Below are 16740 nucleotides of genomic sequence, written 5' to 3' on the forward strand. Positions count from 1 at the left end.
TTATTTTTTTTTTGTAAATTTTATGATGTAGCTACAACAAGTACAAAAGCTCAGGGACGTTTTAAAGCAAAGTGACAAACACGGCCTTTGTGAGGCGACGGCGTCTCAGTGTGAGGTTACAAAACGACGACACGTCACCACCTCGCTCTTCTGACGACAGCGAACGACACCAATTACGACGACGGAGGAAACAAACCAAACAAACGTGATGATTATTGAAATTCCTCCGTCATCACAGCAGAGCTGTGCAGAGAGAGTGGATGAACAGCAGCGAGGAGGAGCAGTGGAAACCAGAGTGGAAGAGCTTGAGGTTTTGCCAAAGTTTGAGCTGAGTCATCAAACAGAGCGGCTAAAGTCGGCGCCATCTGCTGTTTTTCTGCTCCTGCTTCAACATTCGAGCGTGAATAAGCTGACGAGCGAAAACCTCGGCCAAAAGCGTTACATATACAGGACATGTGACCGTGAAGAAACACAAGTGGAACCATGACATATGTGCCACCCCCAACTGATATCTGCATATTTCAGGGCCAGTTATTTATATATAGATTCTTACATCAATTCTACAAACAAACAACGTGATCATTATGTAAACTGTATGCTATAATAGTGTTTTTATTGACAGAGTATTTGTACACATGAAACTGTTGTATATCACAGAGTAAATGACACACAACCAGCACATGTTTGTCTTCAGACTTCATCACAAAATCCACTCAGGACTGAAGTAGAAAAGTCTCCGCTGTCAATCAAAAACTGGCTCCGCCTTTCAGACACTTCCTCCAATCATCATGCAGAAGAAGCCCAGCATCCGTGCCCCGCCCACTGCTCCTCTGACCTGCAACTACTACTAAGACAACTCTTAAAACCACTACTTAACTACTAACACAACTACTACAAGAACTTCTACTAAACTACTAACAAAAGTACAACTATACTAACAAATTACTACTTAAACAACTAACAAAACTATTACAAGAACTTCTACTAAAACTACAAACAAAACTACTAACAAATTACTATGAAACTACTAACAAAACTACAACTAAATTACTACCAAAACCTTCTACTAAACTACTAACAAAACTACTACTAAAACAACCAATAAAAACTACTAAACTAAACTAAACAACTAACAAATTACTACTTAAACAACTAACAAAACTACTGCAAAAACTACTACTAAACTACTAACAAATTACTACTAAACTACTAACAAAACTACAACTAAATTACTAACAAACCTTCTACTAAACTACAAACAAAACTACTAACAAAACTGCTACTAAACTACTAACAAAACTACTACAAGAACTTCTACTTAAACTACTAACAAAACTACTACAAGAACTTCTACTAACAAATTACAACTAAACTACTAACAAAACTACTACTAAACTGCTACTAAAACAATTAATAAAAACTACTAATGAAACTACTACTAAACTACAAACAAAATTACTACTACTAAAATTCAAACTAAGCCACTACTAAACCGTTTAAATAATGTGTGTGTATATATACATACATATATATATATACGTATATATATGTATATACATAGTATAATCATATTGTATAAACATGTACTCATAACAATTATAATAATGAATATTTATCTGTAAAGAGAGAATAATTATGTTTAAATATAAAAGGAGAACGATGAATGATTTAAGAATGACTTAGGGGTTGTACTTTTATTTGACCATCAAGTGTTTGTTTTTCTTTTATTTACTTTAGTATTTAAGGGTCTCGTTACCCTGAAGCTAAAAAGAAAAGCTAACATTTTTCTTAAAGATTGACTTTCTCAAACGGGGAAAGATAAATAGACGTGAGGTGGACTTGAGTAAATATGAAGATGTGGATGAGAGTTGATGAGCGACAGATCGCCGCGCCTCCAGGAGCCGCGCGCTGACAGATGGTCGAGTATCTGTGAATCTGCACACGACACCTGAGCAAGAAAATCTGCTCTCACCGGCCGCACACGGTCTGCGTTTCCTGCCGTCCCGTCCCTTTTCCCCACTCCAGAGGGTTCTGGTTGCCACGGCGACGGGGAGGCTGAAAAGCTTCCACCGTCATCTGTCCTTCATCTCGCTGACTTAATTGTGGCTGACATGGTCGTGTTAGGCTGAGGGAGGAACCGTGAAATCAGAAGCTGCTTCTTTAAATGTTCAGACTTTATTGAAATAATAACTTATCAGTTGTGTGTTTTTTTTTTGTTTGTTTTTTACGTTTATGGTAAACTCTTTATTTATATTTGGCATTAAAATTGGTTTGTATCGTCGTTATACAGTAGGAGCTGAGGATTTAATAGGCTGAGGCTCTGTGCTGTTGGCAGGAGCATCCGGCTGAGGAGAGCTGCTCTGTGCAGTGGGTTCACTGTGGGGGCTGCAAACACAAAAGAGAGCAATAAGACTCTCTCTCTGTGTGTGTGTGTGTGTGTGTGTGTGTGTGTGTGTAGCCTCTGCCTGCTGTTTATATATAAATCCATAATGTCACATTTTTATTGCTCTGTAATACGGATACTTCCTGCCTCGTTTTTAAATGTGTATGATGACGTTAATTCACAGGCAGGATGATGTAAAGTCAAAGTTTCCAGAGTATAGCTGTACTGCACACTGTGTGCGCCCCCTCCTGGCACTGTTTATTGTACATCGGTGGTCAGACCTGCGAGCGACTCTGGGCGTGTCTCAGTGTGCACACTTCTCTGTATTTGTTAAACGTCGTCAGCCACAGTCCAATTCGAGAACTGTTCCTCTACGCAAGTACGTGATTCTCGTACCCTGGAAGTGTTCTTGCTCCGCCCATTTTACCAAGTGCGCACTGGAGCCATGTATCCCACAATGTATTTCGCTGGAAGATATCGGCAAAATCTTCAAATAAGTCTGTTGTGGAACGCAGTTTTAAGATCATTGGAGATGAGTTGGTTCACTTGTTGGTGGGGTAGCTCGGTGGTTAAGACCGGTACCCTGTGTGCAAAAGACCTCATGGTCACAAGTTCAACCCTGGCAGGTTGTAAAAGCGTCTGCTAAATGACATGTAATGATATGTAATGTTGGCTGGTTGGTTGTTTGTTTGGTTAGTTGACTTGTTGGTTGTTTGGGTGGTTGACTTGTTGGTTGGTTGTTTGGTTAGTTGACTTGTTGGTTGGATGGTTGGTTGGTTGACATATTGGTTGGGAGTTGTTGACATGCTGGTTGGTTGAGTGGTTTATAAACTAAAGTTTCCTGTTGAAAGAGTCACTCTAACAGCGAGATACATTGACATATGTCTCATTTTTCTCATTTTTTGTAAACCTCTTACTTTCCAGACCAAAGTCCATGGAGAAAGTCTGTGATTTTAGCTCACAGGGACACAGAAGCTGCTAAACAAAGATTTTCAGTGACAAAATAAGACATTTGAACTTACTGATGGAGGCAGCCGTGGATCAACAACTGTGATGTAAAATCATTGATTTTTTTTTTTCTATGGGATTTGGTGCAGTGACAAAAACTGCTATTTCCACTCTGAAAAGGCTGCGTAACAGTGAATTTAGGTGATAGATATACATTCTATTCCTTGTGTCCCACTGTTTTTCTGTGTTTGCAGTGCGAGCCAGCAGGGGGCGTTCACAGCTGAAATATCCCTTGAAAGTGTTTGGCTTCTGTGTCATTGATCTAAAACGTGTCATTCATGAATAACGGCGGCGGAGGGTTTCGAGCATCTGTGTGCTCGTTCAGGTCGGCTTCGGCGTCTTCACTTGACCTGCAGCCTGGAAAGAATCCCGAGCGAGGAATTTGAGAGGAGGAAATCACACCATGTCAGCAGCCATTAAAGACTCCGCCTCGTGTTACAGTGAGGAAGCTGATCCCTCTGCAGTGAGACTGTTTCTGTGGACGGGTGTAAATGTGTACGGGTGTGTGAGAGTGTGTGCCCTACAAGATTCCTAATGTGTACCGCAATCCCTGACTTTGATTTTAGTCGCACGGTGTCGAGTCTCCTGTGCTTCCTCTGATGGACTTATAAGTCGCTCTCTGAGTCTTTGAGCTGAGGGGCGACCTGCTGTGACATCATGACACGGGTGTCAAACTATTTTGATCGTCGTTTAATTGGCTTAAATGGTTTTACTTTATTAATTAATACAAGTTTTCTGTTTCTTCAGCTTCTTATACGTGAATATTTTCCCTTTTTTGCTCCTTGTAATGAAGTCATTAAAATCTAATCATCTCATTTCAGAACATCATCGTTTTCAGGTTTCTGGAAACAATGGTCGACATATTTCAACATTTTCTGACATTTATTGACCAAACAACAATCGATCAATTCAGAAACTGATGATCAGATTCAGCGATTATTAAAATAAATGTTTGTTGCAGCTTTGGTTGGTTGGTTGTTGGTTGTTTGCTTGGTTGCGTGGTTGCTTGGCTTGTTGGATGGTTGACCGGTTGGTTGACTGGTTGGTTTTGTTTGGTTGTCTTGTTGGTTGGTTGGTTAGCTTGTTGGTTGGTTGTTGCTTGCTTGGCTTGTTGGTTGGTTGACTGGTTGGTTTTTGGTTGGCTGGCTTGTTGGTTGCTTGACTGGTTGGTTGGTTGGTTGATTGGCTTATTGTTGCTTAGTTGGTTGACTGGTTGGCTTATTGGTTGGTTGGCTTGTTGGTTTACATTGTAGTATATAATATAATATTTCCCTGCATTTATAATATATGTTTATAGTATATAATAGTATTTCTGACATAAAATGAATCTATCATTTAGAAAAACAACATTTATAACATATTGTTAATTAATATTTAAGGGTGCATGTAATCAGTTGGAGGGCCGCATGTGGCCCGCGAGCCACGAGTTTGAGACTTGAGGAAGTTGTATCCTCATTCATCCACACTTTCCTCTGTATCTGTGTGTTTTTGCTGGCACAACGAAACCCTTAATGTTTCAGTCATAGGATTTATGACTTCCTGTCAAATAAAACTGTTTTCGATGCCCTTTTTCTACGTTTTTATCACTATGACAAATTGTAGAACAATATATCACAACTTTTTTGAATTTCCCAGTTGTTTTAATGCACAAATGGAAACGTGCTCCTGAAAACAGGCTGATGTAGAAACACCAGTGACAATAATAATAATAAACAGACAGACAGGCTTGTAGGTTGTTTCACATCAGACATTTTAAAAAATCTACTGTATGTATTTGTTCGTCCTTGTGTTTGAGCGTGGTGCAGCTCATCTTTAAGACCAGCCAGGTGTCACTCAGCACGGTCATTCATTACTGCGGTAACCTGGTCTGAACCTGGCAGACGCTGACTTCCTGTCACTGATACTTCCCCTGACCTTCAGCCTGTGCCAGTGCTACTGCATCTCTATCTCACACACACACACACACACACACACACACACACACACACACACTGTTTTTCTTGTGGCCTTTCCAGTTTTCTGCACAAACACAGACTAAATTTAACGTCCAGTACAGGCAGCAGAAAGTTTTAACAGTCTCTCTTTTAAATCACTAATCAAGTGTCATGTGACTGTATAATCAATAATTCTGAATAAGCAATTGATTGATAGCTAAAATATTAATAAAATATCAATGCCACAGCAACACAATAATCAAGATAATTCAGGTTTCAGACACTTCTTTATTCACTTTCCAGATTCAGAAACGAATCTGGACGAGAAAGTAACAGCGAAAATAAGAAATGCAGTTTGCTCCATTTTCGTTTGAAAACTTTGGGGCTGTATTTTCGTCTGGGCGGACAAAAACAATGCTATCTCTGTTTTCATTGGAAAACTTTGGGACTGCATTTTAGTCTGGATGGGCAAAATGGAGAAGTTTGAAAATGCTACTGGCTCTGTTTTTGTTTGAAATAGTTTGGACTGCGTTTTAGTCTGGACAGGCAAAAACCGAGAAGTTTACAAACGATGCTGGCTCGTTTTTTGTTTTTGTCTGAAAACTTTAAAGCTGCGTTTTAGTCTGGACGGGCAAAAGCTGAGAAGTCAACTCAAACGGAGCCACCAGTGTTTTGTGGGGGTTTCAAACACTGGTTTAGTGTGGACGGCAGATATTATTATGAGCAGAATTCATGTGTAGTGTGGATGTAGCCTGACTGACATGCCTAGTTGGCATTAAACGAACCGCCAGAGGCCAGTGAAACACAATGAGGGTGAACTGAAAACCTATATCTGTGCCAGGGACTGTGGGTCACACTGAGGTGACATTTTGCCGCCACTGTTTTTGTTTTTGTCGTTGTGTCTCTTTTTTACGTCGCCCGTCTGACAGCACCCCCTTTTTGCCCCCGGCACCTTCAAACTTCAAAAAACGGCAAGATCAAAAAAAAAACATGATCGTGCAGACGACTGCAGGCGACGGAAAATGTCACATATTTTTTTAACTGGGACAGATTCATAAAAACGTGTTGCTGCTGAACCAGTGATGGCGTGGTGACATGAAACAGCCCGCCATGACAAACGATCCTTGTAAACAAGTGTCCCGTGTTTCCTGCTCACGTACGTTTGCTGAGAATCAGGTTTATGGTTTGGGTAAAGTTGGTCTGTGATGTCTCCTCGCCTCCCCAGGTGCCCGTTTCAGATTCTGCGCCTGTTAAAGCAGCAGATGCAGCTCTATTTTAAGACCTGAGCTTTGCTGATGCAGTGACTTCTGCTTGTGGAGCTGTGTTGCAACAGCCATCACTGTGTTTTTTTTCTTTGTTTTGTGTTGGGTTGGATTGGGTTGGGTTGGGGGAAGGGGGTGACAGACGAGGATGCATATAATTGCACTTGTCCACCTGTCTCCTCACAACCTTCCTCTCTCCTTGTTGCCGAGCGCTGAAACACCTGCACAGGCAGGCACGGTGCCAGCCTGTCATCGCAGATGTTTGCCGGTTGCCAAAGTCACAGGATGGGACACTTTGCTGTAATTATACGCCTTTTTATTAGCGCGGATCACGCGGAGGAGGCACAACAGATACATTTACCGTGAAATGAAGTACGACAGTGGTCATTTCGCACTGCCAGAGCATGTAAATGTTGCCGTAAAACACTTGTTGCCTGTAAAGCTGTGCTACTCGCCTGTTGTATCCTATTGACACTTGGCCAGGTTGGTAATATCGCCGCTCTATATCAAGTTTAAAGATGTCGCGTTGTTTACTTTATATTTATGGGTGTTTATTTTCAGACTTTCATGATCCAAACTTGTTCCAAATGTGTTCCTGCTTATGTTCTCGTTTAGCAGGTGTTTAAACTACTAACACTGTTGGATCCAGTTCAGACTGGACTGAAACTTAGCTAGTGAAGATGTTAGAGCAGAACTATGCAGGAACTGTACCCTCATTTAACAGCTTCAGTGTCATTGTGATGGTTAAACGTCTGCCGTCACTGCCCCCTACTGTCTGTTAGCGGAGGTGGTTAGTAGCGGTGGTGTCGTAAAAATATGTACCTCCGAAACTGTAGGGGGAGCTCCGTAGAGGAGAAACGTGACCAGGCTTGTAAAGTTCTGTGTTTAACACCCTGTACTATGATGAAAACGACCAAATATCAACCTTATTGGACCTAATTTACACAGTATATGTTAACCTTGATCTCAAACTAATTCTAGTGTCTTGCCTCCTGTCTGCTTAAGCCAGGCTCCACCCCTTTCCAGAATGTCCGAAAAAATTCCAAAACCAATATCCCCAAAAATTTGATTTAGGGTCTGGCAAGAAACGTTCTGGAAAATGGGTGGAACAACAATTCTGTTCTCACGTTCCCTCAACTTTACCAGCCAACCTTTCACGGTCACATCTGGATGGTTTTCCAGAACTTTCCCCATGAGTACCATGGTCCAATATTCTGAAGTATCCAAATATTTCAGAGGACATCACAGTGGGACAGTGTCCTGCCTCTTACATGCTTGGCCCATAAGCCACCCCTTTCCCTGATGTCTGGAAAATGTCCAAATCCAAATATAACTGGACGAGCCGAAGATTTGTGTGCTGACCATATATCATAGAGCATATGGAGCTAGTTTCAATGAAAAACAGCGCCACCAAAAGGTGCCATAAAGTAGCGGCGCTTGTGAGTCAGACTAACAGGAAATTATTTTTTAATTAAAATATCAATATTTGGCACCACCAACAACAACAACAACAACAATCAAATCTTCCACAAGTGAAAGTTTCTATGGTGATATTTTGTCTCAGCAGTTTGTGATTATGGATTTGGCGCAGAAAAGCGGTTTTATTTGTTTGCTTCATTTTTTAAAGTGCTGTTATGTCAGGAGTTAATTTGGTTATCGTATTGTGTTCATGCATTAAGTCGGGTTGCGTCATGCGTCTCTGCCTCTGTCTCTGTGAAGCACTTACTGCCGCAGCAGATGATGTTATTACATGGTGACAGAGTGAAGGGATGAATCTTCTTCTCCTTCATGTGTTAACATCATTAGTGGCTCCACCGTCACTGTGACACTCTCCATCCTCCTCCTCCTCCATCCTCCTCCGCTCTCCAGCTCTTACTTCCAGCCGTTACATCTACATTAGCCATACGGTGTCCTGTGACATATAGCCGATTTAATCTCCGCGCACATGCGTCTTGATCTTATTTCGCGTGTACAGTGGCCGTTTATCTGTGAAGGACACAGATCACGTCCTCGGGCCTGAGCGGAGCAGACGCAGCTCTGGTCAAGCTCAACCTGAGGTCGCGCCATAGCTGCTCGAGTGTCCAGAACTCTGCCGGACAGTATGATGTGCTGCATGTAAACGTGTTTGTGGTGGTGTCGTGTTCCTTGAGACTGTGGCTGCTTTCAGATCGGTGCTCGAGACATTATTCTCAAATCATCTAATGTTGCTCGAGACATTATCCAGCACGTCGGTGCCTGTAGACTTTGAATCAGCGTAATTGTCCTGGTGTTATGAAAGCGTCCGACAAACTTTTGTTAATGTCATATTCCAACTAGTATTCCAAATATTCCACTTCCGTGTCCAAGAAATGTCCTGCCTTCTTCACGCTCAGCCAAGGAACCAGACTTTTCCTGAATGTCCAAATTCAACAACCTGGAAATGTGACTATTGTTGACTGGCAGAGGAAGTTCCAGAAAAATTGGAATCGGAAAAATGTACATGTTTTGTCTTTGGTTTTTAAGTCTAGACATTTTCCAGAACGTCTGTGCCTGTAGCCGTTAAATCCAACATCATTTTCCTGGTGTTATGAAAGCATCTGACTCAGGTTCTTCGTGCAGAATAAGACCTGCAAACCTTGATAAATGTCAAAGTTCAACTTTCCAAACATATTGCAGAGCTCGTATCCCAGCCAGTGTTCTAAAAGAATTGTAGAGATTGCGATTCATGCATTCATCCTGCAGGAGGCATGACATAGTCTGTTTTCACACCTGTGCTGAAGTTACTTGAAACAATACTCTGAAATGATTCACAGAAGAAATCCAACCCCAATGTCTCTATAGCAGTATAGCACAGGAGTAGTTCAAGATAAATTGGATGTTGACATGTTTGCCGGGTCTGTGATGCAAAACAGGAGTGGAGCAAACACGAGGCGGAACAATCAGCCTCTCCCTCGCCGTGAAGTTTTCAGATATTTTCTGAGAAAAGAACACGTTTAGTCTCAAGCAAGCACGTTGGCTAAAAGTCGCTCCTCCTGTATGAACTCTGGTCTGAATGTTCTGCTAATTTTCCTGCTGCGTTCTTCATGAGTTCATCACACTCCATCCTCAATTTTCCAGAACTTTTTGATACTCCCTAAATGTCAGTATCAAAATGTGAGCTTTAGTGTGAAAAAGGAGGGAAAATCTCCATAAAATGACCTGCTCGACTCAGACTCAGCTGCTCATTTTCCTGCTTTTTTAAACACGTGTGAGCCAGATTTTAAAGTGAAGAGTAAATGGACGTAAAGTCGAGTCAGAAAATCTCACACGTTTCTGTGAGGAATCAATAAAGACGAGTGAAGAAAGAGAGAAGAAGAGATTTCCCCATGGTTTCTTCTTCTGTTGTAACAACATGTTGTTTTCCTGTATGAAAGGTCAAACTGAGTCTGCACTTGTGACTGATCAGGGTTACACTCAACTCTGACCCCAGAGGTCAGGGGTTAAATGCACTGGGAGAGGAAGGAGGAGGTGGTGAATGAGGGCAGAGTCCGCGCTGTGACCTTTAGTCATTTCTGCTCTTGTCCCATTTTACAAGGACTTTTGTGTTCACACATAATTAGATTTGGTGCGTTTACAAGTTAATAATTAGACAAAAAAAAAAGACAAATAATTACAAAAGTCAAACTGAGAAGCAAAAACAAGAAAAAAACAAAAAGAACAAAGATTTAAATGAGTAAAAATGTCCTGCCCTCCCGTCCCACCCACCATGGACCCCGGGGACAAGGAGAACAATTATTTAAATGATTTAATTACATTTATTGCTTATTTGACGAATAGTGTGAGACATTTGATCGTTGACAAAAAATCCCTTTCTGTTGGAATTGTGTCTAAAAAAACATTTTATTTATTCACATTGACATGCTGCAACATCAAAATCTACATTTTTGCCATATGGTGACAACATTTTGTAACAAACATTGAAATATCAAATTTGCATAGTATCGTAGTATCACATTTTTTATAGTATCGTGTGTACAGGTTTTATAGTTTATTCTGATTATTATTGTTATTAGTATTACTAATAATAATACTACTACTAATAATAATAACAATAATAATAATAATAATAAAACTAATACGGTTGGAAGTCTGATTTTGGAATTCTGTGGAAAAAGTCTGAATTTTTAATGAGTAACAGTACTGCTAATAACGGCTTTTATTAGTTATTATTCTTAATGTCTCTTGATGTCTCTTAATGTCTCCTGTCTTCCACAGGACGCCTCCATCGCCCATCGCTTCCATCTGATGCGGGAAAAGCACCCAGAGAAGTTCAACAGCAGGTAAGTGAAGTGTGTGTCTGAAGTGACACACCTCCACACCATCACTAACAAGCTAACCGTGTAACCAGCGAGTGAACCTGGAAACTCAGTGTGACACCGAGACACAGCGTCAGTACGTGAGCAGGACTCAGAGACTAATCCTGGTGTCTAAGCTGTGACACTTTAGAACAGGGTCACAGAGACCAATGTCGCTCCTTCTTCTCCAACACCAAATCACAATTTCAACTTCCCAGGGCCGGCACGAGCCTTCATGGGGCCCTTAGCAAAATCAGACTTTGGGGCCCTTTGTTCACACCAATAATAAAGCAGTGGATGTTGCTGCCTGAGCACATTCTCGCCCTTGTAGTGTTTGAATGTTTAAAAGGTCACGTTGCCTAGACTTTATTTTTGCTTATTTTAAGCATAAAAACAGGGTTATAAAATGTAAAATGCTTCTGCAGTGTGTATTAAAGATTTAAAATGGACATAAACAAAAGGTTTTATTGAGGAAAAACACTGTAGTTGTACACAAACCCCAGGTTTTGCGTGTTACTTTTAAAACTTGAACTATAAAACAGATTTTACCATTAAACATTTGAGTCTTTGTCTAAATGTACACTTTACTCGCTCATTGTTCTGCACGGAATCTCACGTCAACGGCTGAGACGGAGAGTAACTATGTCTCCACGTTTGTCAAGCAACGCAGGGCATGAAACAGTAGGTGGCGTCGTAACAAATGAGTCCGTCCTCCTTCTTTCGTCAAACACTCGGAGCTTTCCATCTTTTATCAGGTGGATCAAAGAGAAGCCTCTCTGGAGGACAGAGGTACATTTCTTTAATCTTTCACCCTTCTGTGCGACTGAGGTGGAAACACACGCATTCATTATTGAAGTTCAAAGAGCAAACCACTCGTCGCTGCTTCGCTCTCCTTCAGTTAACGTGTAGAGGAAAAACCAGCGGATCGTTATGAAAACAACATGAAGCACAGACAAAGACCCAGTTGTGGACATTTACGCCACACAGTGAAGTCGCCTACACACACACACACACACACACTTTTAAACAAAAACAGAGTTTCACTCTTGAATCTGGGCATAGTTAATTATTAAAAATATTCTGTTTAGTCAAATTCCTTCAACAGCATAAATCTCTTAACTTCAGATTTAATCCGTTAAAACATTTGTACTGGTCCTCAAATGTCTTCTGAGGAGGGTAAAGCAGTAGAAAATGGATGGATGAACTGGTCCTCAAAGGCCTCGAAAAGGCCTTGAATTTGAGGGAAGTGGTTCTCAAAGACCTCAAAAAGTCCTTGAATTTGAGGGAATTGGGCCTTCAAAAAAAGTCCTTGAATTTGATGTCAACCAAGATAAAATGGTACGTTGTTGGGAACTGGTTGAATATTTGTGGATAATCTCGTTACAGTAACTGTGAAAGACGCTTTCATTTCAGTCCGTTTTCTCTTCATCAACAGAGTTTTAACCACTGTTATTTTCAGAGGAGATCTTCCTGTTAGCGACACGTCTCAGGCTGGATTATTGTGCGGGTTGTTGTCGTCTTTTTTTACCTGGCAAACACAAATGCCACTCTGACACTGACTCTGTGCTGCCCATACATTTTAAAGGGTTTTTAAAGGATTCTTTTATTTGCTTTTAAATCCCTCGCTGGTGAACCCACTCTCTCGGGTCAGCTGATCAGCAGAAGAACCAAGCGTAACCCACATCCCCAATTATGGAATAATCTGCCTGTGACACCCGATAAGACTTTATTGTGCTTTTTGTCTTTTAAATGTATATTATACATATTTTATGCTTCATGTGAGCTGTTATATCTTATATTTCTGTGCAGCACTGTTTTTTTTTTAAAGAACATTTAAGCTGCTTTTTATATATACAGAGGCTATAAGAATGGGAAATGTAGAGTGTCTTAAAATATTTTCATTTCATTTTCACCAAGTATATAAACACATCTGAGCAAAAAGTACTGATTTATTTATTTATTTTTAAATTTGGATTGAATTTGGAAATATGTGGAAATGTGTCAATTGTTTTTCATAGCTATAAAATGAATAATACTTTGACTCAATAAAAATACATCTATATGTGTTTTAAAATAAAATACCAAATGTCCAACTCATACATGTATCAAAATGAACTACTGAAATACTAAAATATTGTATTTTTGTATCCTCAAAATACTAAGAATACTCAGATTCAAGGAACTCTTCCTTCAGTTTCTTTCTTGACTTTATTTCTTAGTGTTCACGAACAGACGAAGCTCACGATGACTCAGCAGAGATCGTCAGATCCAGATGGAGACACTAACACTGGAGTGTTTCATCACAGTGCAGTTGCATCATTTAGCCCACAGCTCAAACTGTCACAACTGCTATTACAAACAGAACAAAACAAATCAGGTAATCAGATTTAAATGTAACTTCTTCTTCTTATTACCACCCACTTCAGTAACTAGTTAGAAGTCCACTAACTCTCACTCTGCCAAGGACCGAGCAGTTGTTTTCAGTGCAGCTGAATCATTAGAATCAGTTCATTAGTTCAGTACTTCCTCCATGACCGGAGCACAGACTCGTCTGACTGAAATACACCAGACTCCTGTGTTAAATATTGAGATTTTAGACATTTTCCCTGGTTGTTGTTGGAGATGAACCCACGTTTTTAGAATCGTTGAGTCTTTTTAACCGGTCTACAGTTCGGCACGGTTCGGCTTGGTTCTTGTGTCGGACGTCTCTTCCTGTGACGGCGCTCTGACCAATCAGTGGCCGGCAGTCTGGCGACGTCACGCTAGTGGAAACACAAGTTAACGGTGCTGAGGCGAGACGAGGCGAGCTGGTGGAAACACGCCATAAGTCACTGTGTTGCTTTGTGTCCCTGCCGTCAACTACACATAAGATGATTAAAACACATATAAGGAGTTGTGTATTATTGGATTTACCGCCCGGTGCACCTGCGGCACTGCTCTGTGCCGCGTGGGCACTCGGGGTTAAAAACACTCGTCGTTGAAAACAAAATAGTTTTTCATGATTTTTGGCCTCTTTCTTCTGTTCCGATGACTGGCGGCTTTTGTGTGAGCGTCTCATGGCTCCAACTTCCACATTTAGCTCCAACCGATGACTCTGCCCCCCACCCCGCGCCCCGACGAGGAAATAATACCAACTGTCAAAAGTCAGATGGTAACAGGAAGCTGCAGCAGAAAAGCTGACGGACGGCTGCGACTGTTTCATTGTGGCCTGACTGAAGTCTTGGCGGAGGAAATATCATCCACTCTTATGAAGCGTCTCAGAATGAAAGGAGTCAACGCCGAGATGAAGCTGTTGTTGTTCTTCTCTGTGGGGGGGGGGGGATAATAAATCCCGTTTGACCCGGTGACAGAGGCCTCGCGGCAGCGCTGCACTGTCCACAGTCCTGCATTGTGTGTGTCTCTCACACACTCCGACACCCTCCCCCCACTTCACCTCCCAGCTTCATGAGCTTCATGTGTGACTGCCGACACCTCAGCCTGTGGAGCTCCACCAGCGTCTAATGGTCACAGACCTCCAGGAGCCCGGGGAGCAGGTGTTAATGACTCCTCACACCACCAACAATGACTGTCGTTCACTGTGTGACTGTGTGTCCTTCATCCACAGCGGGAGCAGGAGTCGCAGCGTAAAAGAAAAACAAGAAGAAGAAGAAGAAGAGCTGCTTTCAGAGACATGAACCTCTTTTACATGAAGTCCTGATCATCTGCACGGAAACAGAAAAAAAAACACAACCGTGTTCCAAGAAATGTCTCCAAACACACTGACTGTAGTACGTATGCCAGGCCTGTGTGTGGCGCTGTAACAATGCAACAGAACTTTCTTACGATACAGGTGTAGCATAGCTCGGCTCAACTCGGTTTTTGTTGCTTTTTGTAACTAAACTGGAATTCATACAGCACACAGTGAATTTCCACACACACACACACAGAAACACACACACACACCGTGAATCTTAAAGGTTAAAGGTTTAAAGCCTACTAGAAATAAGACACATTCTTAAATTCATTCAGATTTTCTCGATTTAAGAGGAAAAAATCAGCAAATCTTGCTTGGATAGAAATATTAAAACTAGTCTGTGTATTTACCCACTTTGAAATTGTAAAAAAAAATTAAAAGTAGAAAAAAAAGCCAAAAAATGAGAAACAAAAATAGCCAGAATTTAAGAAACACGTGTTTATCATCAGCAAAGAAATGCTCGCACATGAAAAACAGTCCTAGTCCGACTAGCAATAAGACAAATATTCTTAAATTCATTTAGATTTTCTTCTACCTAGTCTACCGAGCCAAAAACGAGCACAAAATAGCCAAACCTTAAGGAAGACGTGCTAATCATCAGCAAAGACATTCTTAAAATTAGATCTTTCTTGTACTAGAAAACTTGCTTTTTCTTTTTAGGACAAAAAAGAAGAACAGCTTCCCAGAAATAAGTCTCCTCCCTTTGCTGATGATAAGCACGTCTTTCTTAAAGTCCAGCTATTTTGTTCTGGTTTTAAACCATTTTAAGTGGGAAGTTCACAAACTCGTTATATTATTATAATATTTCTATCAGAGCAAGATTGGCAAATTTGTCTTTCTCTGAAAACAAGAAAATCTAAATGAATTTAAGAATATTTGTCTTATTCTTAGGCAGAGTGTTTTTACAGTGAATTATTTTTCACTGCAAAAAGAAGTGTTATTTCTGTGAAACTGTTTATTTTATCTTTTTTTTTGCCTTAAAAGAAAAATAATCTTGACAAGCAAGGTTTGCAGTAGAATAATAATATTACTGCTGATGATGAGCATGTCTATCTACAAGTTTGGCGCGTAAGTTACTTTTAAAAAATTATATTTTCTATATTTTAAGAATATTTGTCTCATTCCAGAGGAGCTGTTTTTGCAGATCCGTTACAAAACTCTGGAACATGGAAGGAAAAAAAAAAGCGTAACTGCTGTGTGTGAAGAACAAATAGTGAGCAGTCAACACGACAGAGACAAAGACGGTCAACGTCTTCAAACTTGACGAGCAGAATGGCTGCGGGGGAAAAACAACACAGACGGCTGCTGTGTTTGGGAACAGAGGTCACAAAGGTGCTGACACCTGATCCCGGCTAATCCAATCAGGTGATAAATTTCACTGACCCTGTTCTCCAGGCTCCACAAAGCAGCTTATGTGAAGAGCTAATGTGTCGCGTCCACATTAACAGACGCCAGGGACAAACGCAGGTTTGACTCGGGAACTAATTCACACTCATTTATAATGGGGACACTGTTGTATTATCACAGTGGAATTGGATGAAAAGTCTGATGTGATGTGAGAGAACGCGGTCATGTTCTCCTGATTTAACAGCAGGTATGAAAGAGGAGGAGGCGGGGCAAAGAGGTGGAAGGTCACGGGGTCACTGCTCACACTGGGGATTAAAGGAGATGTTTATCAGTGGGGAGAAGTTTCAGGTCCACAGATCCACGGATCCACTGCTGAGCTCCGCTGTGAAGCTACGTTTGAAATGTACAAGAAAACAATACAATAGATACTTCATATATTGTAATCCACACTCACTGAGCTAAAAACCTATTTAATGTCCGGTTTGAACAGGTTTTTCACTGTGAAAAACCAGTGAAAATGTCTTTCATCAGCATTCAACCCTGCGTCAAATGACTCAGCAGTTAGTTTCTTTCATGTTTGGCAGATTCAGGGCAACATTCCGGTGCATATTCTGGCTGTTAGCATAGCCATTAGCCATATATGTTTTGTAGCAGATTATTTTTGTTAACTTTTAGGATTTTTATTTCAACTTTATTTATTTGAGCTAATTTTATTAGTGCCGCTTGACAGTTGTTAGCATAGCAGTAAGCAATGAAGGTT

General features: G+C 40.9%; 1 protein-coding gene across 1 annotated transcript in view; it reads left to right on the forward strand.

The window, feature by feature from the left end:
* The window catches only part of LOC122760754 (diacylglycerol kinase beta), a 74896-nt gene that overhangs the window by 24963 nt on the left and 33193 nt on the right, over positions 1 to 16740 (forward strand). The window contains exon 18 of the mRNA XM_044015925.1: positions 10821 to 10885. Within this exon, the coding sequence (XP_043871860.1) occupies positions 10821 to 10885 (65 nt within the window). The remainder of the gene's footprint in view (positions 1 to 10820; positions 10886 to 16740) is intronic.

This window comes from Solea senegalensis, linkage group LG2 (assembly GCF_019176455.1).
Source record: "Solea senegalensis isolate Sse05_10M linkage group LG2, IFAPA_SoseM_1, whole genome shotgun sequence".
In the NCBI taxonomy this organism is placed as follows: domain Eukaryota; kingdom Metazoa; phylum Chordata; class Actinopteri; order Pleuronectiformes; family Soleidae; genus Solea; species Solea senegalensis.